The 27,500-nt window shown below is 37.9% G+C and overlaps 1 protein-coding gene and 1 pseudogene across 2 annotated transcripts in view; one reads left to right on the plus strand and one right to left on the minus strand.

Annotated features, from left to right (window-relative positions):
• The window catches only part of Ddx4 (DEAD-box helicase 4), a 44,669-nt gene extending 25,042 nt beyond the window's left edge, over positions 1-19,627 (minus strand). For both annotated transcript variants that reach the window (XM_090331928.1, XM_090331929.1), the window contains exons 1-5: positions 19,543-19,627; positions 18,118-18,203; positions 12,266-12,326; positions 5,168-5,245; positions 2,043-2,120 (exon numbers count right to left, since the gene is read on the minus strand). In XM_090331928.1, the coding sequence (XP_090188054.1) occupies positions 2,043-2,120; positions 5,168-5,245; positions 12,266-12,326; positions 18,118-18,189 (289 nt within the window). In that variant the 5' untranslated portion in view covers positions 18,190-18,203; positions 19,543-19,627. The remainder of the gene's footprint in view (positions 1-2,042; positions 2,121-5,167; positions 5,246-12,265; positions 12,327-18,117; positions 18,204-19,542) is intronic.
• On the plus strand, positions 7,861-11,151 carry LOC150064482 (large ribosomal subunit protein eL22 pseudogene; annotated as a pseudogene).
• Positions 19,628-27,500: the final 7,873 nt, after the last annotated feature.

Genomic DNA, 27,500 nt, shown 5'->3' on the forward strand with positions numbered 1-27,500 from the left:
GTAAAGGGTTCTGAGTTCAAAACCCCAGAACCAGTGAGCAACGGTGGCTCACACCAATAACCATAGCTACTCAAAAGGCTTAAGTCTCAGGATCAAGGTTTGTAGCCATCCTGAACAGACAAATCTGACAAACTCTAATCTCTAATTAACCAGCAAAATAGCTGGTAAGTAAACAAACTTAAAACTTTACTACTCAGTCTCATTTACAAAGGAAAATACAACTAACTTTTCAGTTGACACAAAAATCCTGTTTTTCTGTTTATCAAAAAAAGTGTTATCAAGCTTCACTTTCCAATTTCTCTTTTCATAAAAACCTATGTTCACAGTTTATGCATCTCGGTAGCATATAAATATGCCTCTAAATTTTAAAAGCATGCAACAGAAATGTTTTATAAAATTAAAAATGTTGTCTCTCAATGTATTCATGCAGACACACTTAGAGGAGCCAGATATGGTAGTGCCTGCCTGTAGTCCTACCTATTTGGGAGACTGAGGAGGGAGAACACTGGTACCAGTAAGTTCAAGACCAGCCTGGGCAACATAATGAGACTCTGCTTCAGAGAGAAGAGAAGAGGAAAAGAAGGGAGGGGAAAGGAAGAGAGGGAGATGAAAATAAATAAAAATAAACTCAGGGAACCTATACTTGAAAATTAAGTGTCATTATGGAGTGCTCCTCAATTAGCATTTAAAGTAAATAGGCTTTTTTTGATACAAGTACTAATGCTAGTTGGGAAGCTGGTCATTTTATATACAAAGTATGTGTATGTATATCATTTAATATCTCAGATTCAAAAATCTGAGCGTACTTCCAGCAATAAAATGCCATGGAAATTTAATAAACAATTAGCATGTACTAGCAAAGCCCTATAATCTCACTATACAACTGAATGACAAAATAATTTTCTTTGAGATAATTGTAAAATGTATTAAATAATCCCTAAAGAAAGAATACATTTCTGGCTGGGCATGGTGGCTCATCCCTGTAATCCTAGCTACTCAGGAGGCTAAGATCTGAGGATCAAGGTTCAAAGCCAGCCCAGGCACAAAAGACCTTGAGACTCTTATCTCCAATTAATCACTAGAAAACGAGACGTGGGGCTGTGGCTCCAAGGATAGGGCAGTAGCCTTGAGATGAGGAGCTCAGGGCCAGCACCCAAGCCCAGAGTTCAAGCCCCATGACCCATAAAAGATAAAAAGAAAAAGAATATATTTCTACAAAATCCAAGTTTTGAGTTATTTCACTTACATAAATTTCAATCTTCAAAGCTGCCTGAGAAAAGGACTGCATTCTACTACTCTCCACAACTGCTGCTTCCTCATAATTTCCTCTTCCCCAAAAGAATCAGTGATGAATTACAAAAATGCTTAGGAAAGTCTACCAGATGCACCTTAACAGACTTGACACTCATTTTTCACATAATTTTTTGTAAATTTTAAGGAAAAAATGTAATTTCAAAACTTATACTGGTTCTTTGCTTAGCAACAAATATTCACATTCAATATGTTTGCATGTGATCTCTCAGTTGAGTAAAAGATAAAGAATTGGTGTTTCTATGTAAAACAAGTTAATCTAATAAAAGATGCTATAGCAAAGAATATGGATATTTTTCAAAAAGGCAAATGTAGCAGAATATACACCCAAAGTAGCACTGCTGCTTTAAACTATGACTAGAAAAAAGAAAATGGGGGCCGGGAGTTTGGCCTAGTGGTTAAAGTGCTTGCCTAGCATGCATGAAGACCCGGGTTCAATTCCTCGGTACCACATACATAGAAAAAAGCCGGAAGTGGTGCTGAGGCTCAAGTGGTAGAGCTCTAGCCTTGAGAAAGTCCAAGGACAGTGTTCAGGCCCTGAGCTCAAGCCCAGGACTGGCAAAAAAATACAAAATAAAAAAAATAAAAAAGAAAATGACACGACTCCTTTTTGATCTTCACAAATTTTTGAGAAAGACAAAATACTTTCTATGTGTATTAAAGGGAAATAGAAATCCCAAGATTGAGACTCAAGATATTTTGATTGCAAAATATCAAAAGTAAGTAGTTACCTCTGTTTCCAAAACCTTTTCCACTTCCAAAACTACCCATTGTGGGTATAGTCTCTCTTTTACTCAACTCTCCAACATCTGAAAAAGTTCACATGATTAAGTTAATTAACATAATAATTGAGTCAAAAACTTGAAATGAAATAAACATTTGAGGTCAGAGAAATTTTAAATATGAAAAAACAGTACAGAAACTTAATAAAAATAGTACAAAGCTAAAATTTTAAATTATGTTATCAAGATCAGAATACAAATCTATAAGTAATGAAATACAGACTTCTATCATTATTTCATTGGAGATCAGGAAATTCATTTCATGATTTCCTTTATGTTGAACTCTTACTTTGATAGACCCAACTATTATATTTGGACTCTACATGAAAGACATTGCTAATAAAAACTCTATGTTAAAATCTAGAGACATAAGGCCAAACAGTATGACACTAAATATAAGGACCTCCAGGATAAGGAAACAAAAGCCATATAATGAGTGACTGTTGTCCTTAATGTACTATGTTATCTCTCATCTCTTTTGCCATCCCTTGGTTATCTCATATTGTTACAATATTTCACCTTGTTATCTGATATATTTTATATGTGCTTAATTGGTTATTTGAAATTGGATAGGGAAGGAGGGAAATCAAGATAAGCCGGGGGGGGGGGGGAGGGAAATGGGGACCATGTCATGAGAAAGGGTCTCAATGTTTGTGAAGTTATGTACCTTCTATCTGGTGAATATAATGTGACCCTTCTATTAATCACAATAATTTTTTTAAACTTATGTTATTACAAACTTTTATTTATGTCCTGCTTATTAACTGTTCTATTTATTTTTTCTACTATTTATGTCAGCTTTTCTACTTTTAAAATTAAGCATGACATAATCAACAAATATCATTCTCCTTTACACCTCTCCTCATCATTCTGAACTGAACTATTTGCCCATATTAAATTTTTGGCTTTACTTCTCAGTAACATAATTCTGAGCACCTAACATTTTGGGGAGATACCTGGATATAAATAAATAACCAATTCACCAGTAAAGTTTTCCTTGAAGATGTCCAGCATAATTCTTCTACTTTTCCAATAGTAAGTTACCTCTACCTCTTTTTTAGTAATATTTCTTTCATGTGTTTCTCTAACATTAAAAATCTTAGCTGGAGGGGGAAATGGGGACAAAATCATGAGAAGGGGTATCAATATGTATGAAGTAATGCTCCTTCTATCTGGCGAATATAACTGTAACTCCTCTAATTAATTACAATAAAAATATGAAAAAATGATAAAAATATGAAGAATTGCAAAAAAAACAACTTAGCCACACATAACCTAATGCACCTAAAGTTCCAACTACACAGGAGGCTAAACAAGATTACTAAAGCTGAGAAGTTGGAGACTAATCTAAGAACCACAGTATGATCTCTTTTAAAGAAAAATAATTGATAGATATTAAGCAAGACACTTTCCTTTTGGGGGGGCACTCTATCACTTGAACTACTTTATCACTTAAACTATACCTCCAGCCCTGAATTCTGCTCGTATTTTGGAGACAGTCTTATGGACTTTTCTGTCTAGGATCCTTTCAGCAGTAACTTCATTTCTGAAACAGGATCTCACTGTGTAGATCAAGCTCTAAAGCAGCCTTGAATGCCCGACTCTGCTTTAGCCTTCTGGAAGAAGGCTAAAACATGTAGAAACAACTGCAGCAAGATCTGTTTCAGGAATAGTTTTCTCACTGAAAATTGCTTTATCTTACAATATTTAGAAACCTGTATCAAAATATATCACATAATGTTATCTAATATAGATTTTAAATGCATGTGTGTTGTGTGTATATTCTCCTGAATATAATTATTAAGGTATTTATTCTTAGCATAACAAAACTATCATTTGAACCTCTTAAAATAATTTAATTCCACAGTCAAGATCTGAAAATGTTTACTAAATAAGTAGGCTCTAAAAATAAAATGTGGGGCCTGGAGTTTGGCCTAGCAGTAGAGTGCTTGCCTAGCATGCATGAAGCCCTAGGCTCTATTCCTCAGTACCACATGGACAGAAAAAGCCAAAAGTGATGCTGTGGCTCAAATGGTAGAACACCACTCTTAAGAAAGCTCAAAGACAGTGCCCAGGCCTTGAGTTCAAGCCCTAGGACTAGCAATAATAAACAAACAAACAAACAATTAACTATGTTAATTAGTAGTAAGGATTTCCCTTACTACTAATTCAAATTTTTGTTAGTTGTTTCTATGAAATTGTCAGGAATCAAACAAAATAATAAAATAATGTTAAAATAACTGGAAGTATCAAAAAAAAGTTGTTGGTTTTTAATTGGTCATAGGGCTTAAACTCAGGGCCTGGGTGCTGTCCTTGAGCCTCTTTTGCTCAAGGCTAGCACTCTACCATTTTGAGCCACAGTGCCACTTCCAGTTTTTGAGTGGTTAATTGGAGATGAGTCTCATAGGGATTTTTCTTCCTGGACTGGCTTCAAACTGCAATCCTCAGATCTCAGCCTCCTGAGTAACTAGGATTACAGGCGTGAGCTACCACGCTCTTGGCATTCAGCTTTTCTTGAGAAATCTAAAATTCAAGATATAGCTCCTCACCCTACTGACAGCTTTGCAGTTTGTTGTTTTGGGTTTTGTTTTGTCCATTATGGATCTTGAATTCGGGGCCTACATTGTCCCTGAGCTCTTTAATTCAAGGCCAGGACACTACCACTTCAGTCACTGCTCCACTTCTGGTTTTCTGGTGGTTAATTGGGGATAAGAGTTTCATGGACTTTAATACCCAGGTTGGCCTTGAACCTTGATCCTCAAATCTCAGCCTCCTCAGTAGATAGGATTATAGTAATTGACAGCTTTTACAAGCATTCTTCCTATGTCAATTGTTGGAAATCACTCCTCATCTATAAGTAATTTGTGGGGACATATGTTACTTATCTTTCCATTCATTTAACTATATCACACCTCAAATAAATAGCGAACTGTGATATTTCAAATAAAGGAAATCATTATCCAAAATCTCTACTACATGCTGAGCTATTAACCACCTGGGCTTTGCATTAAAGTCATTAGAGCCTTTATTCCATCATTCAACAGTTCAGGAAATTAAAAGACAATGATACTTACCTCTGTTCCCCAAACTCCTCCCAGAGCCAAATCCAGTTCTCAAGAAAGGATCTTTTCTTGAAGATCCGTTGTCCATTTCTAAAGCAAATACCATTTTGAAGCAATTTATATAAAATTATTTAGGTATTTATACACACCCACAAAGTTAAGAAACTTAGTTTTTTTAAAAATATGAGGCAATGAATTGATAGGTCTCCAAAATAAAAAGGCTAACTAAATCTCATTTATTAGATAAATGCCCAGGAGGGGAATTGCTGGGCCAAAGGGAAGCTCTGTGTTTAGTCTTTTGAGGAATCTCCACAGAGTGGGTGAGAACAAGTTTACATTCCCACAAACAATGTAGTAGTATTCCCTTTTGGCCACATCCCCACCAGCATCTGTTGTAAGTTTTCTTAATAATGACCATTCTAACTGGGATAAGGTGAAATCTCAATCTTGTATTGATTTGCATTTCTTTTATGGTGATAGATGTTGAACATTTTTTTAATATGTACATTGGTCATTCTTACTTCTTCTGAGAAGTCTTTTTTTTTTTTTGGTCAGTCATGGGACAAACTCTGGGCCTGGGCACTGTCCCTGAGCTTTTTTAGCTCAAGGCTACCACCCTACCACTTGAGCCACTGCCAGTTTTCTGGTGGTTAACTGGAGATAAGAGTCTCACACTTTGTGCCCAGGTGGCCTTTGAACCATGAACTTCAGATCTCAGCCTTCTGAGTAGCTAAATTACAGGCGTGAGCCACTGAGCCCAGCTTGAGAAGTCTATCTTTAAGTCTTTAGCATATTCATTAAATGGGTTGTTTCTTTGAGGGTTTATTTTTGGAGGTGGGTTAACATTTTTTTTTTCCAGTCCTGGGCTTGAGTTCAAGGCCTGAGCACTGTCCTTGGACTTTCTCAAGGTTAGAGCTCTACCACTTGAGCCTCAGCACCACTTCCAGCTTTTTTCTATGTATGTGGGCCGAACTCTCAGCCCTGGGTTAACATTTTTTTAACCTCTAAGTGCATTTTAGATATGAGGACCTGCAGAGCTAGTGAAAATAATCTCCCACTCTGTGGGCTTTTATTTAGATGATAGCAATTTTTTTCCAGTCCTGGGGCTTGAACTCAGGGCCTGAATGCTATCCTTGAGCTTTCTCAAGGTTAGAGCTCTACCACTTGAGCCACAGCACCATTTCCAACTTTTTTCTATGTATATGGTACCGAGGAATTGAAACTGGGTCTTCATGCATGCTAGGCAAGCACTCTACCACTAGGCCAGATTCCTAGCCACCCTCAATGGTAGTAATTTTTAACCACATGATTGTTAACAGGTTTTATGCTTATTAAATACCCAGAATAGCAAGGATAAGCATAAACCACATACTGTTTAAAGTATATATTACAGTTTACACTATACATTACAATTTAAACTATAATTTTCTAAATTAAAATTTTATGTGTTGAGCCAGGCACAGTAGCTCACACATACAATACACCTGTAAAATCAGCTACTACGCATGCAAATTGAGAGGAACACACTTCAACGCCAGGCCACATAATGAGTTAGCAAAACCCCATCTTAACAAAAAAATTGGGCAGTAGTGGAAAACACCTTATAACTCAGCTACACTATAGACCTAACAAAAAAAATAAGATGTGATTTGCAAGGAAATGAATGAACCTAAAACACATCATACTGAGGTAAGTAAGCCAAGCTCAGAGAAACAAATAGAGCAACTTTTCTCTATACAGAACTCTAGGCAGCCAGAGTTTGGCCTAGTGGTAGAGTGTCTGCCTAGCATGAAGATCTGGGTTCGACTCCTTGGTACCACATACAAAAAAAAAAAAACTGGAATGATGCTGTGGCTCAAGTTGGAGAGCCCTAGCCTTGAGGAAAGCCCAAGGACAGTGTTCAGGCCCTGAGTTCAAGCCCCAGGACTGGTAAAAATTTTAAAAAAGAAACTCTAGACATTCATACGTACAAACAAAGGAGAGTACCCTTAGTGAAGGAATCCAAGGGTATAACTCCTCTGACCATTAAAATACTACTTAAGGAAATAAATTTCAGGAAATTTATTTGGTGATAGTGGTGATAAAGTGTTCGTGTTTGCTTTTAGGATTGCTTTTTCTTTGGGGGACAAAGGAAGGGGTGCAGAAAGGAGGGAGGAAGGGTAAACAAACACAATCATGCTATTTAGTATACACCAGGTGGAAAATGAACAATGTAACTTGTGGGCAGGAATGAGAGAAAGAAACTGGGAGAAAGCAAAGAAACAGGAGATAGTGTCCAAGAAAATAAATATAGATTGTGTGTGCTGGTACTGGCACTTGAACTTGCATAGTTCCTGCTCTACTACTTGAGTCATGTCTATAGTTCCAACTTTGCTGGCTAAGTGGATAAGAGTTGAACAATTTATCCTCTCTAAGCTGGCTCTGAACCATGATCCTCATATTTCAGTCTCCTGAATGGTTAGGATTATAGGCATAAACCACTAGTGCCTGGATTTCTACATACTAAAAATATACTGCCTGAGCATAACAATCAGTAAAATAATTCCATTTATAATAGTTTCAAAAACAACAAAGACCTAGGTATTAACCAAAGAAGTAAATGGCTTCTACAGTGAAAGCAGTAAAACCATGAAGAAATTAAAGAACACATCAGGACATGGAAAGACAACCCATGCTCATAGATTAGCAGAATTAGTATTGTGAAAATGGACATATTGCCAAAAGCAACATACAAACTGAATGCAGTACCCATCAAAATGCCAATACCATTCCTCAGAGAATTACAGAATCAATCCAAAAGATCATATCAAGGTATAAAATAATCTAAATAATAAAAGCAATTCTAAGCATTATATTAAAAAAAAAGCACCACTGAGTCGGGTACAGTGGCTCATGCCTGTTAATCCTAGCTACTCGGAGGCTGAGATATGAGGATCAAGGTTTAAACACAGCCCAGGCAATACAAAGCTGAGAGACTCATCTCCAATTCATCACTAGAAAATGGAAAGTGGGTCTATGGCTCAAGGGTAGGGTGGTAGCCTTGAGGTGAAGAGCTCAGGGACAGCCCTGGCCAGAGTTCAATCCCCATGACATAAAACAAAACAAACAAAAAAACCCAAAGCACCACTGGAGGTATACAATATTACAATATCATACTTCCAATTATACGATACAGTACGGTAATTAAAACAGCTTGATATTGCAACAAAAGCAAGTCAAAAAACAATGGAATAGTGTAGAAGACCCAGGAATAAAACTACATACCTACAACCAACTAATTTTGGACAAAGGAATCAAGAACATACAATGGAATAAAAAACATTTCTTCAACAAATGATCATATAAAAATTCAGCATCCATCTGCAAGAGACTGCAACTAAATCTCTTACAAAATTCAACTCTGAGTCAAAGAAGTCAAAGACCTGAAATTTGAAGGAAAAACCCTGAAAGTTATAGATACAGTAAATGTTTTTCTAGGTAGGACTCTAGATGCATGAAGGATAAGAGCAACAACTGACAAATAGAACTATATAAAAGTAAAGTTTCTACACAACAGCAACAAATACCACTAGACCCAACGATAACCCACAGAATGGGAGAAAAATCTCTGCCAGCTAGTCACTTAATATTCATAAACCTCAAAAAATTAAGCAGCAAGAGAACAAATAACCCAATTCATAAATGGGCAAACTGAGCCATTACCACAATTACAAATGGCTAATAGACACATGAAGAAACGTTATCCTTAGTCATAAAATAAATACAATTCAAAACACGAAAATCCATCTCACCCTAATCAGAAGGGCAATCAAAACAAACCAAAAATCCAGTAATGCCAAGCACCAGTGGCTCACATCTGTAATCCTAGCAACTCAGGAAGCTGAGATCTGAGGACTGTGGTTTGAAGCCATCAGCAACAGGAAAGCAGGAAACATTCTTACATACAATTAACTATCAAGAGGATTTCAAGTTCAATGCCAAAACTGGACTATAGCAAGTTCAGGCCAGTTTGAGATACATAGGAAGACCATATCAGGAGAAAATAAGGGAAGGAGGAAGGGGGCAGGGACAGGAAACTGCTCTCACAAACAGAGTCTTTGTCCAATCACTGGTAGTAGAGGCTACCACTCAACAATCTGCGCAGAGTTGAACTTCATGTATTTTACAGGTCTACCCTATATTTAAGTACAAAATACAGACAAGAATCATCTAGATAAAGCATAAGACTAACACATAAATGTGTGTATGCAAACACATACATACATACACACACACACACACACACACACACACACAGAGGGGTTGGAAGAGATTGAAACATTAACAAGAACAGAATTAACTTCAGATAAAATTGCAGTCATCATTACAGAAAGTAACACAAGTAATTTCTCAGAAATTAAAATAAGCCCATCAATGCTTTAAACAATAAACTAAAGCTCCTACATATCAAGGTATATAATTTATAGTTTTCAAAATACAGAATCAAGTAAGATTGTAAAAGCTTTAGAAATGTTTATTTAAAAGTACCTACAAAGGGTATTACATGCTTTTCATCATAAGTAACAGAGTTACTATTTAACATTTTAAAGCCAAGTAATTTGAATTTTTCATTTAATTTTAGAAAAAATTAGATTATACCAGTTGCTGAGAAGGGTTTTCTACACAATATCGTAAGTAAAAAGCAAGATACATAATAACAGGATTTGACTAGACAATAGAAAGATTCATGAGTAGCTTGAACTTAGGGCCTGAGCACTGTCCTTGGGCTTTCTCAAGGCTAGAGCCCTCCCACTTAAGCTACAGCACTACTTCTGGCTTTTTCTATATATGTGATACGGAGGAATTGAACCCAGGTCTTTGTGCATGTTAAGCAGGCACTCTACCACTGGGCTAAACTCCCAACCAATTTTGTCCTTTTTTTAACATTTCAAGTACAGAGAGAAAGAGAGATCAATCATATAGTAGAAGCAAGATGAGCCATTTAGTAATTTTAGGCAGCAATCCCAAACTTCTGATGATTTGAGTATTTATATATTAAACTAGTATTTATTTATATGAAAGATAAATTACAATTAGAAAAGCTTATCTAAACTTCTCTAAAGAGATTTATCTTGAACTTTAGATTCACATGAGAATTAAACGTTTGAACCTGACAAACTCTCAAATACATTTACATTTTTTAGAAATAAGCAGCAATCACAATGTTAATACAAAGAGTGAACACTCAACATTTTTGCTTATACTTTTACCCACCACTTTCCAGTATATAATGGCTTTACAAAGTAATAGTGCATATTTCAAGGCAACTTGACAGCTACCAGAGAGGGCAAAATGTATATGGAACTTTGAAAAGGTTATCCATCACATTTTAAACTATCTTACTATAAGCTTACTTTAAAGCAGGACAATCCTTTGATTACAAAATGTTAAATATTTAGCTCATCCTTTTTTTTTTAATAGAATGATAAACACAGTATCTCTAGACCTTACACTTAAAAAGGCCTCTTCCTTAAAAGAAATAATAACTCAAAAGAAAGTACAATGATGCTTATCAGGGACTAAAGAAAGGAGGAAATCACCCTTTCTGCCTCCGCTGCTGAAAAAGTTTGTGGCGAAGGGGGGCAAAAAAAAGAAACAGGTTCTGAAGTTCATCCTGGACTGCACCCACCCTGTAGAAGGTGGAATCATGGATGCTGCTAAATTTGAGCAGTTTCTCCCAGAGAGAATCAAGGTGAAGGGGAAAGCTGGAAATCTCAGTGGAAGGGTAGTCACCATCGAGAGAAGTAAGAGCAAGATCACTGTAACCTCTGAGGTGCCTTTTTCCAAAAGGTATTTGAAATATCTCACCAAAAACTATGTGAAGAAGAATAATCTACATAGTTTCTAACAGCAAAGAGAATTATGAATTACATTACTTCCTTATGAACCAGGACGAAGAAGAGGAAGAAACAAGGATTAAAATTCATTTATCTGGAATATTTTGTGTGAGTTCTTGAATAAAACTTGGGAACCTCCCCCACCCAAAAGGAGGAAATCAGGAGCTAATGTTTAATGCATATAGAATTTCAGTCTGGGAAGTGAAAAAGTTCTAGAGATAGATGGTGAGTAATGGTTAGTACATAATAATACTTAGTGCTACTGCACTATAAACATAGAATGATCAAAATAATTTATGTACGTTTTAACACAAAAAACTTTCAAACCTATTTCTAAACAATCACATTTCAACCTGTTTTGGACTTCAACAAAGTAAAAAAAAAAAAAACGCTTGCCTAGATTTAGTTTCCTAGTCCAAGTCCTATCCTTTCCACTATTTTTGCCATCTACACAAATCTACATAGTATGCAAAACAGTTCAATAGGGTGGGGCACAAGCCAGGTGGGAACAAATGCAGAAAAGAGAGTTGAAGACAACAGGATCTCCTTTACCTAAACATTAATTTCTCTTAGGAACTTTCCTAGTTTTCTGACCCCAAAGAAACTCAATAGTATTCTTGATGGTAATGGCTTGATGGTTGTTACCCAGCCAATCACCATTGTAGGAACCTGCTTAAATAATTCTATAGTCTGTCTTCTCCGTTACTATCACTAAGAACCCTGACAATGCCCTAGCAACCTAGAAACCCAATGTGAAACCTCCATGTTGGGCAAAGGTTTTATAGCAACCCAATAAATACATTCTCCATTCTTTTCTCTACTCTAGCCAGAAGTACCTCAACCCAAAACATCCAAATTACATTAAAATATATTCTCACCATTATTTTTGTTGGTAGTAGTGGTCATGGAGCTTTAACTCTGGGGCCTGGGCACTGTCCCTGAGCTCTTCAGCTCAAGGCTAGTGCTCTACCACTTTGAGCCACAGCACCACTTCTGGTTTTCTGGTAGTTAGAGATAAGAGTTCTCAGGAACTTTTGTGCCCGGGCTGACTCTGAACCATGATCCTCAGATCTCAGCCTCCAGAGTAGCTAGGATTACAGGTGTGAGCTAGCGGCGCCTGGCTTCACAGAAAATTTTAAACACCCTTTTATAATCATACGTTTGCCAACATGCTCCTCACTCACTAAATAGCCTCTAAATCTAAAACATTTTACCTTTTTCCCTTAAAACATACCTGGTGATGAAACTGAAGTCCTGTTAAAAGTGTCTCCATTTGCTCCAGAAGAATATTTATCCTGTAAAAAGAAAGACCAGTTTTCTACTTTGAGTAAGAATGTGTCATCTATTTCACAAATAGAAAGTTACAGCAGTCTTTTTCTATGATAAATACATTCAAAGATCAACAATCAGGATTCCACGTCTGAAACCATGGATAAACAATTCCAAAGCAGATACATATTATTTCTACACATACATACCTATGATAAAGTTGTATTTATAAATTAGGCATGTAAAAATAAAAAACAGAACAATTATTGTAATATACTGTAATAAAACTTATATAAGCCAGGTGCCGGTGGCTCATGCCTGTAATCCTAGCTACTAAGGATGTTGAAGTATGAGGATGTTGAAGTATGAGGCAGATACCTCAAAACTTTTTTTTTTTTTTGCCAGTCCTGGGCTTGAGCTCAGGGCCTGAGCACTGTCCTTGGACTTTCTCAAGGCTAGAGCTCTACCACTTGAGCCTCAGCACCACTTCCGGCTTTTTTTCTATGTATGTGGTACTGAGGAATTGAACCCAGGCCTTCGTGCATGCTAGGCAAGCACTTTAACCACTAGGCCAAACTCCCGGCCCCTACCTCAAAACTCTTATCTCTAATTAACTGCCACAAAGTAACAACAACGAAGAACAAAGTGCTAGTCTTGAGCTAGAAATCTCAGGAATGGCACTCAGTCCCTGAGTTCAAGCTCTAAGACTGGTACAAAAATAAATCAATAAATACAATTAAAAACCCTTACATAATGTGGTATCTTTCACTACTGTACTATATTCATACTTTTTCTAACAATGTAACATGTAAAATATTTGCGTTAACGTGTAAGTTTTATGACATAGTCACTGTGATGCAGCATTAGACAACCTTGATCTGAGAATGCTAGGATCAGCTGTTTCAGAGATCCTACATTATTAGCCCATGACAATGTCTGACAGGCAATATCTAGAGCATTGATACACCAAACAATAAGATGACTCACATTCTAGGTGGGGCAGAAAGGGGTAGCAGGTTTCATGGTGCTACTCAGAATGGCATAACTTAAAAATGGTTTCCTTCTGGAATTTTCCATCTAATATTTTTTTTACCACAGTTAACTATAGGTAACTCAAACCATGGGAAGCAAAACTGTTACTAAGCTTGTTCAAGATAAAACAATGATAAGCAACAATAAGATCTTCTAGGCCATTGGATGTTCATTTACTAATTATCCCAAGATAGAATCACTAACACTGTGTATGTATATGTGTGTATGTATATGTGCAAATAATGTGTGTACTATGAGAGTATTATGAATATATCACTTCAAAGAGTGCTAAACTACAAGCATAGGTGGGTCACTCATTTTTATTTTTTTAATTTTTTCATTTTTTTCAATTTTTTTTTTTGTGGGTCATGGGGCTTGAACTCAGCCTGGATGCTGTCCCTGAGCTCTTCAGCTCAAGGCTACCACCCTACCCTTGAGCCAAGTCTCACTTCCCGTTTTCTAGAGGTTAACTGGAGATAAGAATCTCAGCACCTGGCTAGTCACTCATTTTTATAAGCGGTTTAATTGAAAATCATTCCCATTCATCTATGGCAATTTTCACACTACAGTGGTCAACCTGTGGCTGAAACTATAAGCACTGTAAGGCTTGTAAAATCTAATTTTTTAATTGACAATAGTTTGCTAATATTTGACTTAAAAACTTAAGTCAGGGGCTGAGAATGTGGCCTAGTGGTAGAGTGCTTGCTTAACATGCATGAAGCCCTGGGTTCAATTCCTCAGTACCACATAAACAGAAAAGCCGGAAGTGGCACTGTAACTCAAGTAGTGGAATACTAACCTTGAGTAAAAAAAGCTCAGGGACAGTGCCCAGGTCCTAAGATCAAACCCGAAGAATGGGAAAAAAAAAAATTGGGCCGGGAGTTTGGCCTAGTGGTTAAAGTGCTTGCCTAGCATGCATGAAGACCCGGGTTCGATTCCTCGGTACCCCACACACATAGCAAAAAAATAAATAAAAGCCGGAAGTGGTGCTGAGGCTCAAGTGGTAGAGTGCTAGCCTTGAGAAAGTCCAAGGACAGTGCTCAAGCCTTGAGCTCAAGCCCAGGACTGGCAAAAAAAAAAAAAGTAATTTAAACTGGGCGGCAGAGCTGTTCAAGCTGTAATCATAACTGCTTGGGAATCAGAGATGAGAGGATAAAGGCTCAAGGCCAATCATAGGACTTCATATCAATCAATGGCTGGATGTAATAGCATACACCTATCATCTATCTCCAGTGACAAGAAGAAGCACAAGCAGAAATATTGAGGCCAGGCCAGCCTGGGAATAAAAGCAAGATCCTACCTCAAAAATACTGACAGTGCTGTTTTCTGCATTCATCATTTTTGCTACTTTTCTAAAGAGCTAGTGGATCTTTGAAATAAAAGAATGTTTTCAAATTCTTTTTTTTTTTTTTGGTAGGTCATGGGGCTTGAACTCTGGTGTTGTCCCTGAGCTCTTTAGCTCAAGGCTACTGCCCTACCCTGTTTTCAAATTTTTAATCACAAAATGAACCTGTTACTAATTTAATGTCTTTAGATCTAAAGTGTATAAAAATAAGGATACTTCAATATTTCATTAAGTTTCAGGAAAAAAATACTCTCAATCTTTTGTAAAAGGAAGATTTTTGCATACATTTTTATTATTCTTTTTTTGGGGGGGGGTCATGGGGCTTGATCTCAGCCTGTGCGCTGTCTCTGAGCCCTTCAGCTCAAGGCTACCACCCTACCCTTAAGCCAAGCCCCACTTCCTGTTTTTCTAGAGGTTAATTGCAGATTAGAGTCTCAGACTGTTTTGTGCCCATGCTGGCTTTGAACCTGGATCCTCAGATCTCAGCCTCCTGAATAGCTAGGATTAGAGACACCATGCCCAGATTACATTTTTATTCTTTAAATAAAGTCGCTTATACTCTCATAATAACAATTATGTATTTCTTTGGGTTTTTGTCACTTTTCATAAAAGTTATTTTCCATTTTTACTACGGTAAAAATATTTATGCATAAAATGTAAAAATAGCAAATAAGAAAAATAAAACTATTATACAATTAAAAAGAGAATGATGGTAAGAGGGGGGCTGGAAAACCAGATGCCAGTGGCCTACACCTATTATCCTAGCTACTCAGGAGGCTGAGATCTGAGGAACAGAAGAGATTTAAGAATCTTTTCCAATTTTTAAGAAAATGCAACAAATAGGTGCTCATAACCCTTCATGAAGACAAAAACTCTCAACTAAAAATGAAAACTGAATAGATGACTTTTAAAGTCCTAATTCAAGAAAGTCAGTATATATATGTAAACTAAAGTTATCATGTTACTAACAAATCCATTGAGAACCAAAAGGAAAACATCCACTTCCAAGTAATTCCATTTTTTTTTAAATGAAATAAGCTGCAGATACTCATAATATCTCAGTGAAAGCTAACAACCATAATCTCCCATAAAAATAAAATAACTTATGGGTCTCGGTACCATAGTACAGTGATGCAATTCCAGGTTATAGAAAGGCAGAGGTAGGGGGACCTCAAGACTCAAGCAGCCTAGGCAAAAGCTATCTCAATCAGTCAATCAATCAATCTAATGTATGAGGATGTAGCTTTAATGGTAGACTGCTTGCCTAACATGAGAAAAGTCAATACATTCAAGTTCAATATATTCTGTGGCAAGAAGAAAAATCATTGGTATTACAATAAAAATTTATTACTAACCTTATGAATTAGTTAAAAAATATTTTTTGGAATTTAGTAATATGGAATAAAGAACAGTAGGAAGAATGGAAAAACATGGTTTCAAAAACTGTTGTGGGAGGACTGGGAGTTTGGCCTAGTGGTAGAGTGCTTGCTTAGCATGCACAAAGACCCGGGTTCGATTGCTTGGTACCACATACATAGAAAAAAGCCAGAAGTGGTGCTGAGGCTCAAGTGGTGAAGTTCTAGCTTTGAGAAAGTCCAAGGACAGTGCTTAGGCCCTGAGCTCACGTGCAGGACTGGCAAAAAACAAACGAACAAAAAAAAACTGTTGTTGGGCCAGGAGTCTGACCTAGTGGTAGAGGGCTTGCCTAGCATGTACCAAGACCCCAGGTCAATTCATCAGTAACACATACATAGAAAAAACTGAAAGGAGCTGTGAGTTTGGCCTAGTGGTTGAGTGCTTGCCTAGCATGCACAAAGACCCATGTTCGATTCCTTGGTACCACATACATAGAAAAAAAACTGGAAGTGGTGCTGTGGTTCAAGAAGTAGTGCTCTAGCCCTGCAAAAGCCCAAGAACAGTGCTCAGGCCCCGGGACTGGCAAAAAACAAACAACAACAACAACAACAACAAAAAAAAAAAACCCAAACTGCTGTTGTATAACTATCATTAAAACTATATAGAATGTTTTGGAAAGGCAGGAAAAAATACTAAAAATTTAACAGATCTGGTTGTACTAGTAGGGAAGATCTATAAATAATTGTTCTCTCTTCCTAACACTATTGAATTTTTATTGTGCAAAGACTATAAAAAAGAATCATACAAAAGATTATTTCTTTTTTTTTTTTTTTGCCAGTCCTGGGCTTGAGCTCAGGGCCTGCGCACTGTCCTTGGACTTTCTCAAGGCTAGAGCTCTACCACTTGAGCCTCAGCACCACTTCCGGCTTTTTTTTCTATATATGTGGTACCAAGGAATCGAACCCGGGTCTTCATGCATGCTAGGCAAGCACTTTAGCCACTAGGCCAAACTCCTGGCCCACAAAAGATTATTTCTAAAAGATTATAAGTTTAGATTAAGATTTTGGTATTTTAATCCACTATCAATCCAATTCAATTAAATCAAAGGACTGAATGTTTTCTATTTTTCTGTAAAATAAGAATTTCCACAAAGTCAGAAAGTAAGCCAGGTGCCTATGGTTCACTCCTATAATTCTAGCTACTTCAGAAAGCAAAATGGGGCTCCAGGCTAGCCCAGGCAAAATGTTCTCAGTATCCCTACCTCAACAGAAAAAGTTAAGCACAGTGTTACATGTCTTTTGGCAACCTGCAAAGCATAAATACAAGATCTCTTTCCAGGCCAGCCTGGGCAAAAATTGAGACACTATCTCAAAAAGTAAAGTTAAGAGGACTTCAAGTATGGCTCATGTGGTAGAGTGTCTGCTGAGAATCTGTAAAGCCCTGGCTCAAACTCCAGCACTGGAGAAAAAATAGTGTCAGAATTGACTAACATACAAACTAAAAGCTGAGAGACAGGTGTTGAGATAAAAGACAAAGGACTTTTAAGGATACTTAAGTAATTCGTCTACAAAAACAATCCCTTAAAAATATATCTTCTAAAGTATATTCAATTTAATTTTTAAGTTAGAAATGAAACCCAAAAATCTAAGCACAACTTGTTCTAAATTACAATAACTACCCAAAAGCATTTAGAAAAACTATTTGATATTTCATATCAAACTGATGACTGAATCAAACTAATACGTTTATCTTGAGAGTCTTTCTTGTACAAAAATCAATTTCTAAAACTCACATATCACCAAGACCCAAATTTTCCATACAATTGACCCTAAGAGACCATTCTACCACATTTATACAATCTGTACACACTAAATCACTGAGATTTAAATAACATTGTTAATATTATATCTATTTTAGCCTTTAGTTATTACAAATACATTATTTTCTTTGACATTCAGCCTATTTCTCACTCCCTATAAAATAGTTAATCCCATGGAAATAAAACGCTGACACACTCCAATTTACAATTTCCCCACCAGTTTCTGAAGTTAACATTAACAACTGCACACATTAAATTTTATTACCTTTTCAAATACAGGAACATAAGAAGACACGTGAGGTTTGATGATTTCTGCTTCCCAATCTTCATCTCCCATGGTGGCTTCAGGTTCTATTTTAATATTTTTTAAATGCATGTTGGCCTTGGTTAGATCAAAATTATATTTTTAAAAGTGTAAACTATAGGGCTAGGAATGTAGCTCAATGAAAGCATACAAGGCACTGGATTTGATGCCCAGGACTACCCAAAAAAGAAAAAGTTATCTTTTTACATATAACTCTTGCAACTAATCTACTCTTCCCTTATTTTCCCAAAAAGAAATTATGCAAAAATGGGGATTAAGATTCACCTCTTACCTAGAGGTGACATTTAACTTTTTAAAGCCAGTTGAACCACTTTTTAAGTCTGCGTAGAAAGCATCACTTCCCAAAGATGGTTAGGCTTTTTTCCCCAAAATTTGTTCTCGTCAATAGGCTACTAACGGAACTGACACGTTTTCTTTTATATACAGAAGCTAAACCTAAAATATACCGGAACATGATAAATTACACAGAACTCTAGGCATTCACACAGTCAGACCAGAAGAGGATACTCTTAGGGGAGAAAAGGGTGTGTAATGTCTCTGGGCTTCTGATCATGTAATATTGACTAAAATGAATTCCAGAAAATGGCCAAAAAAAAAAAAAAAAGGAGGTTCCCCAAAGAGCCATTTGGGAAGGGGAGAATTTTTACTCTACTTACTATGAAAGGTTTTCCCATTTGTGTATTTTTCTCCCTTGGCGTTCCCTCAAAGGTAAAGACGGCTAGAACAATCCTAGCTAGTTAAGTAGCTAAGATCTGAGGATCGAGGTTCAAAGCCAGCCAGGGAAGGAAAGTCTGTGAGGCTCTTACCTCCAATTAAGCACACCCCCCTCACGCAAAAAAAGAAAAAAAACCCAGGAGAATTGTGGCTCAAGTGGTAGAGCACCAGCCTTGAACAAAAATAGCTAAGGGATAGCACCCAGGCTCTGGATTCAAGCCCCAGTACCAGCAAAAATAAAAATGAAAAGTGAAGAGTGTGTCGCTGTTGGATGGAGAGTGGAGGGGGGGAGGGGGAGCCCCCCCCCCGCCCGCAGACGGGCCCGAAGCGAGTTCCAGCCGCCCGAATCTCTCTAGCAAAGGAAGTCTGGCTTCCCCACGAAGTGTTTGTGCACAAACGGCACCGCAAACACTTCGTATCTCCTGAGAAAAGGCCGCACCGGCGAGGGGCACGGCGCCCCGTTCTCCGCTTCCGCAGGCCTCAAGCCCGGCCTGGCGCACCTCCGCCGCACTGGGCCCCAGGCTGGAAGGGAAAAGGATCCCAAAGGCGGCCTCAGACTCCCGCGGGGCCTCGTCTACTCTTCCTTTAGTAGAAACTGTGACCAGGCCGCGGGGGTCCCCTGAGGAAGGCCACCGGCCCAGGCCCACTTACCTCCGAGCTCCTCGCTCTCACAAGATCCTCGAAGGCACTGGAGGCTGCCTTAAACGGCCGCACGTGCGCAATCTGGTGCGTCAGGTCAGGGGCGCTGCGCCAACAAATAAAACCAGGCAACGAGCGCCACCAGCCAATCAGCGTCCAGACGGCGCGAGGCTTCCCGCCCCCACCACTGGCCCTCACGTTCGCTCCGTCCGACGTGCCACTTTTGGCGCTGTCGTGGCCAGATCCACTGGCCTTCTGGTTGAGGGGCCCGTGGGGCCTGCGGGTACAAGTCTGGCCACGAGCCTTTTATCCACTTGACTCCATGCTCTCGGGAGAGATGCCTACATGTTTCGTGTGCATGCGCTGCTAGCCAAAAAATGCCCACGTCCATTTTTCAAATACAAGTGGAAAGTGAGGAGAAAGCCCTCCCTCCTCTCACCTTGGCTTCCTTCAGGCCTGTTACTCCTCGGGTCTGACCGTTATCCCCTCCAGTTCTGCATCTCTGCTGCGCTCACCTTACATCCGGGGAATCCGGGCCCTTAGTGTGCAGCTGAGGCCAGTGAAGTTGGCAAACCCTTATTGCTCTCTGTAAGAAGGGTGAGCGTGAGACTGTCCTAGTGGCACCCCAAGGGGTTGTAAAGAATGCAGTCTGACATGTGATGTTGTGGGAAAGAAACTGCCTCTGATGCAGAAGAAACATAGAGATTGGCCCTGGCAGTGATCGTTCATCAAGGATTAGAATCTGGTTTGCCTATTTATATCCTTAAGGGCAATGGCTAAGGATCATTGCACACATCCCCTTCAAAAGCTGGAGAATTCCCTCAGCATTTCCCCCCATCCCTCCAATAATTATTATTAATAAGCACAACTGGCTGTTTAAAAGTGTAGCTTTCTCCATTTGGGGTGGTGTAGCATGTCTATAATCCCAGGTGACACAGCAGGCTGGAAACCAACCAGCAGAAAATTACAGAGATACACCAGGCTGGTGGCTTCTGACTGTGGTCCTCCCTAATGCGAGATGCATAAGCAGGAAGATCACCAGCTTCAGGCAAAAAAAATGTAAAAGCAAAAACAATATACTATGTGCAAATAGCTAAAGCAAAAAGGGGATAGGGACATGGTACAACACTTGCCTAGTAGGCATCAGGTGCTGAATTCAAACCCCAGCAATATGTACAGCATGAACGTAAAACTAATCTGTTTCAACAAATAGTTTAGTGAGGGCCAGGAGTTTGGCCTAGTAGTAGAGTGCTTACCTAGAATGCATGAAGACCCAGATTTGATTCCTCAGTACTACATACATAGAAAAAGCTGAAAGTGGTGCCATGGCTCAAGGGGTAGAGGACTAGCTTTGAGAAAGCCCGAGGACAGTGCTCAGGCCCTGAGTTCAAGCCCGGACTGACAGAAAAAAAAAAAAAAAAAAGACAGTCAAAACTAGAATTTAAATCTCCCATCTCAAAGACTCATTAGGAAGCTGAAGGAAGGAGAGCCTTACCATACATAGTGTTTGCTGAAAATTCTGTACAATAAAGTAGGACAATAGTTTTCTTATGAAGTGGGTTATGTAGCAAAGCTTATAGTTAAGACACTTTACACTCTAGAAGTTCTAAGTTCTCCAAGTTAGTATTGATAAATTGCATTTTTTGTTCTTTTAGATCCTCTGTGTTATCTCCACATTGTTTGAATAATATTTATTGTTGAAGGTTGTATAGACTATGCATGACTTAGCTCCATGGTAACATTCTAATCTGCCAGTAGGCAAAAGTGGATCACGTCAAGTGGGGAAAGGGGACATAAGAGTTCATTCTTAGATACCTTCTCTACACAAGTCACATATTAAAGGAAACACAAAATGTAAGTTGGAGTCACGTAAAATTACAAAATGGAGGTGCGAGGGAAGCCATGTCTTCAAATTATATACCATCTTCCTAATTAATCAGTATATAAAAGAAATTCTACAGAGAGGCTTTCAGCATAACAAATAGGGTGGTTGGAGAACCATTTTTCTGCCGAAGTCCATTTGGATATTTATAAATTATAACATTGAATATATCACTTTGAAAAAGAGCCCTCAGATTTATTGAATTTGTAATCTTGAGTATAGTTTTGATGTCACAGGGCTTTTACTGCCCAAGACAAACCCTAGGTTTGGACCAACTTAATTTTTTTCAATAATGACTAAGGTGATATTCACTCATGTTTGGCAGAGATAACACAACAACCTTTAAGAAATTAATAGAAAATTTTGACTCTGATAGCTACTTTGGAATTTATACTTTATTTTACCATGTATTTGAAAAACATAAGTGGCATGCCAAATTTCAGAAATGTTATTGTTTAGAAAGATACTGATTCTCATATTGTCACACAAAGAAAAACCAAATATGCAGGAATGGCAAAAATCATAAACATAGTATTTAAATGCCTATCATGTGGGAAACCCTGGTACAAATGAAAAGAAAGATCTGAGGACAGGTCATAAGAAAGATGTTCTACATTGTGAGTAATGATATTCATCATCATTCTGTTCTGATTCCATATTCACTTAACAATTTCATGACTATAACTCATCTTCCCAAGCACCTTCACACTAAAAAAGAAGGTGACATGAATGATACATATCAATATTACTCTCTCCCTGTTATAAAATAATACATTGAGATTCTGGTTTGAAAACCAGTCTTGTATTTAGGTAGTGTTCCTGAAAGTTCCTACCTGAAATCAACTAGATTTTGAATGTGTTAGATGACCTAACATACTCAATGTTCCCTAGATATTGTTTCAAATGTATTTAATAAGTAAAGTAAGGGATAATCCAATACTATGCCAGAGTACTTTGAGCAATTTTTCCTCAAACTAATGGGCCTCAGCTCTCTACCACAAAACAATGGTTCATCAGTAGACATTAAGGAAACACAGTATACCAGGTTCTGGCCCTTTCTAGTCCTAGTAGATATTACCTGTTTTCTGAGAACAAAGGAAGCTAATTTCTGTGTCCCAAAGTTCAACAACAGAAAAGTGATTTTTTTTTTCTAACCCTGGCCTTAAACTCTGGGCCTAGGTGCTGGCCTTGGGCTTCTTTTTGCTAGGCTAGTACTCTATCACTTGAGCCAGACTCCCACTTCCAGACTTCCAGGCTGTGTGTGTGTGTGTGTGTGTGTGTGTGTGTGTGTGTGTGTGTGTGTGTGTGTGTGTGTGTGATTAATTGGAGATAAGAGTCTCATGGACTCTCCTACCCAGGTTGGCTTTAAACTGTGATCCTCAGATCTCAGCCTCTTGAATAGTAGGATTACAGACATAAGTCACTGTAGCCCAGCTCAGAAAAGTGATTTTTCAATGTCATCACTGTCTTATCCTGGGTATTTTTTCTTTAAAATCACTTTAGAAGTAGCAGTGAGCACGTCTTTTCTGTGAACTTTGACCAGGAATGAATCTCTTTTTGTTTATCCCTACTCAGACTAAAATATTAAAGCTTAGAAACAGAAAAAAATCAACAGCACTAGCTACAAATTCTGTGCTAATTGTCCATTTATCAGCCATATGACTTTAGGTGAATTATGTCATTTCTCTTGGTAAAATGAGTATAACTAGGACCAGAGTTCCCAGATACATTGATGATTGTCATACTCTACACAAAGACACCAACCAACCAAAGTTGCTAAAATCCATTGCACTTCACTTACTAAGCTACCCTCCTTCACAGCCATATTTTTCTCCCATATGCAGCAACATTTTTTTGACTCCCACAAAAATAATCCCCACGTCAATAAGATGTGTAATGGCTTCTATTTTCCTAGTTTGACCCTGACTGGTTCAAGCGTTTACTGAAGTTTGCCTGGAACCTATTTTTAAGAATTGAAGATAAGAGTCTCACAGACTTTCCTGAATCTTTTATAAGGTACCTAATTTTAAAAAAAAAACCTATTAATTCAAGATCTCATAAAAAGTTACGTACACTTGGTCTTCCCATTTTCCCATCCTTTAGGCCTCATGACTTCACTGAAACTGCCATTGCCAAGGTCATATTGACTCATTTGTTTCAAAACTTTATTGAGTTTTCAATTCTTACCTCAGAAAACCTCTTAACAGTCGTTGACATTGTTAACTACTTCTTTGTAAAAACACTGTAGCTGGGTACTGGCGACTCACACTTGTAATCCTAGCTACTCAGGAGGCTGAGATCTAAGGATCACAGTTCAAAGCCAGACCAGGCATGACAGTAGGTGAGATTCTCACCTCCAATTAACCCCCTCCCCAAACTGGAAGTGGCACTGTAGTTCAAAGTAATAGAGTGCTAGCTTTGAGCTGAAAAGCTCAGGGACAGTGCTCAGGCCCAAAGGTCAAGCCCCACAACAGACAGACACAGACAGACAGACAGACAGACAGACAGACACACACACACACACACACACACACACACAATGATCTCTCTATAGCCAAATTATATATGTGTAAATAATAAAATATATATATCGATTTACATATTCTATATAACTAAGTAGCTAGCTATACAGGAAAAAAAATACGCAACTGGACTTTTCCTTCACAACATCTAACAGGATAACAAACTCAAATATAAAAACAAAATTACAAATGTGATAGAATAAAACATTGAATACCTCTATAGTTTCTACCTATTATTCAAAACTCCAGAATGAACAATTTAATGAAATATAATAAGATAAAGACTAAAAAATTAGTTTCCATGGTAAAAGAAAAATAATTACAATAAAGTAAAAAATGATGAACTGGAAATATATAAATCCAGAAATGAGATTAATAACATTAATAGTGCATCAGTAAAAAAAGAAAAAGATTAACATAGAACATCTGAAAAAATAACAGCTATAAAGAAAAATGGGTAGGAAATATAAACAGAGTTCATAGGAAAAAAAGAAAATCAAGTGCCCTGCATTTGAAGAGATACTCAACTTCATTTATTATTTTTAAAAAATACAGATTAGAACTACACTGATGTACAATTTTTTCACCTCTTAAAATGATAAACTTTAGAAGGTATATTTTAGAGAAGCCTTAAGTAACAGGCACATTGCTGTTAGGAATGCTTCATGGTATAACCCTTAAAGAAGAAAATTTGATAATGTCTAGCAAAATCACACTCATTTGCTTATCAGATTTTTGATAAATCTGATAAGGATTTAGCTGCCAGAAAACACAACAGGATTTTACATAAAATTATTAACTGCAGAGCTAAAAGCTAAAACTTACAACAACTTCAAAATCCCTCAATAGCAGAGAACTTCTATCAATGGATACTACAGCCATTAAATATAAAGAGGATCATTTCTACATACTTTTAGGCAGTGACTATTAAAACATGTTATTGGGGAGAAAAGCCAGTGCAAAGTAATGTGTTTTTAATAGATTAATAAGTGGCTGGAGTGTGGCCTAATGGTAGAGTGCTTGCCTAGCATGCATGACACCTTGGATTTGATTCCTTGCTACCACATACACAGAAAAAGCTGGAAGTGGTACTATGGCTCAAGTGATAGTGGCTCAAGGATAGTGTTCAGGCCCTGAGTTCAAGCCCCAGGACTGGAAAAATAAATAAATAAATGAATAATAGAAGGATAAGCAAAAAATTAGTGCAATTACTCATAGGAAAGAAAAGAGTCAACAGGTACAGAAGATATAGGTACAGTGTTAGATTTAGTATATTTATTTGACTAAATAGTACATGCAATTTCCTAAGTCAACATTCCTCAATTTGGGTCTAATGTCACATGATAATTAGATTTAGATTATGTTTCCTAAGTCAACATTCCTCAATTTGGGTCTAATGTCACATGATAATTAGATTTAGATTATGCATTTTAGCAGTAATGCTGTCAGTGTAACATAACATTGTTACCCATTTATTTATTTATTTATTTATTTATTGCCAGTCCTGGGCTTGAGCTCAGGGACTGGGCACTGTCCTTGGATTTTCTCAAGGCTAGAGTTCTATCACTTGAGCCTCAGCACCATTTCTGGCTTTTTTCTCTGTATGTGGTACCAAGGAATCGAACCCGGGTCTTTGTGCATGCTAGGCAAGCACTCTACCACTAGGCCAAACTCCCGGCCCAAGTGTTACCCATTTATTAATTGCAACAAAAAGCACATGACATTGCTTTGCCATCATTGATTATGTTAATTTTGATTACTTAAGTGGTGTCTCTTCGTTTACTTTACTGTACAATGAAAAACTGTACTATCCTTTATAATTAAAAAGGAATTTGAGCTGGGTGCTTGCACTCAAGCCTGTAATCCTAGATACTTAGGAGGCCCAGATCTGAGAAGTGCAATTAAAATCCAATGCAGGAAGGAAATTCCATGAGATTTTTTTTTGGGGGGGTGCAGGTTATGGGGCTTGAACTTGGCCTGGGTGCTGTCCCTGAGCTCTTCAGCTCAAAGCTACTGCCCTACCATGGGTCCATGAGATTTTTTTTATCTCCAGTTAGCCACTTGAGCCCTAGCTCAAGAGTGCTAGACTGCTCCAAGACTGGTGCAAGGGTATGCATGTGCCTGAGCACGCGTGCGCACACACATACACATACACACACACACACACACACACACACACACACACACACACAATTCCACAGAGGGTTGAATACTGATTTTAAAATGTATCTGATAACTTTTGTCTGATGGTTATAGTAATTGTAAAATGGTGCATTTCTAACAATATCATCCATCCTGCATTTCATAGTTGGTATCTGCTGTTGTTTGAAAGTTGAATTCTTGCCACAAAACCACAAATTAAAAGTTTGGCACCCAGAGTGGTACAATTGGTAGATGCTGGGTTAACATTTGGAAGGCCTTATGGAAGGTCTTTACATTATTGAGGGTATGCACTTAAAGATGACTGTGGCCAGAAGAAGCCCTCCAATCTGGCTTCCAAGACTTTTCTGACATGTCTCCATCAGGATTGGAACCATAATATCATTTTATTTGGAGAAAACTAAACTCTTCCTTTTTCCTTCCTGGCTCATAAGGTAAGCAGTTTTACTCCTTCATGTACTTTACTATGATTTACTAACCACCACAAACCCAAAGCAATGGGACTAAATCAGTCATGGACTAGAAACTTCAAAACTGTAAGCGAAAGCAAACCTTTTTTTTTTTTCTTTGCAAATAACTTACATAGGTATTTCATTATAGTAACAGGAAATTAACAGAGAAAATGTCAAGTTCTCTTATTCACTTATTGGAAGCAAAATTTCAGACTTGAACTGAGGGCCTTCTGCTCTCACTCAGCTCTTTTGCTCATAGCTGGTGCTTTATCATTTAAGCCATACCTCCAGTCCAACTTCTTTACTGGTTAATTGGTAAATGTGAGCTACTGATGCCCAGCTTTTTTAAATATATTTGACTATAAAAAATAACAGATTGTGGGCCTGGAGTGTGGCCTAGTATGCACAAAGCCCTGGGTTCAATTCCTTGGTACCATACACACACACAAAAGCTGGAAGTGGTGCTGTGGCTCAAGTGGAAGAGTACTTGCCTTGAGAAAGCTCAAGAACAGTGCTCAGGCTCTGAGTTCAAGCCCCAGGATCAGCCAAAAAAAATTGGGATTATTACACCAAATTATAAAACAAAATAAAATCAAAGCAGGCGCAGTGGCTCACACCTGTAATCTTAGCTACTCAGGAGGCTGAGATCTGAGAATCAAGGTTCAAAGCCAGCCCAGGCACAAAAAGACCTGAGACTCATATCTCCAATTAACCTCTAGAAAACAGGAAGTGGGGTTTGGCTCAAGAGTAGGGTGGTAGCCATAAGTTAAAGAGCTCAGATATAACACCCAGGCACGGGGTTAGGGCAGAAGCCTTGACCTGAAGAGCTCAGGGACAGTGACCAGGCCGAGATCAAGCCATGACCCCACAAAAATCAAAATATAAAGAACAACCCAGAAACAAATAAATACACATTTCACTAGAAGTTTAACCACAGTTGTATTGATGCATGGC

The sequence above is a fragment of the Megascapheus bottae genome, chromosome 4 (assembly GCF_031878675.1).
Source record: "Megascapheus bottae isolate mThoBot1 chromosome 4, mThoBot2.hap1, whole genome shotgun sequence".
Lineage (NCBI taxonomy): Eukaryota > Metazoa > Chordata > Mammalia > Rodentia > Geomyidae > Megascapheus > Megascapheus bottae.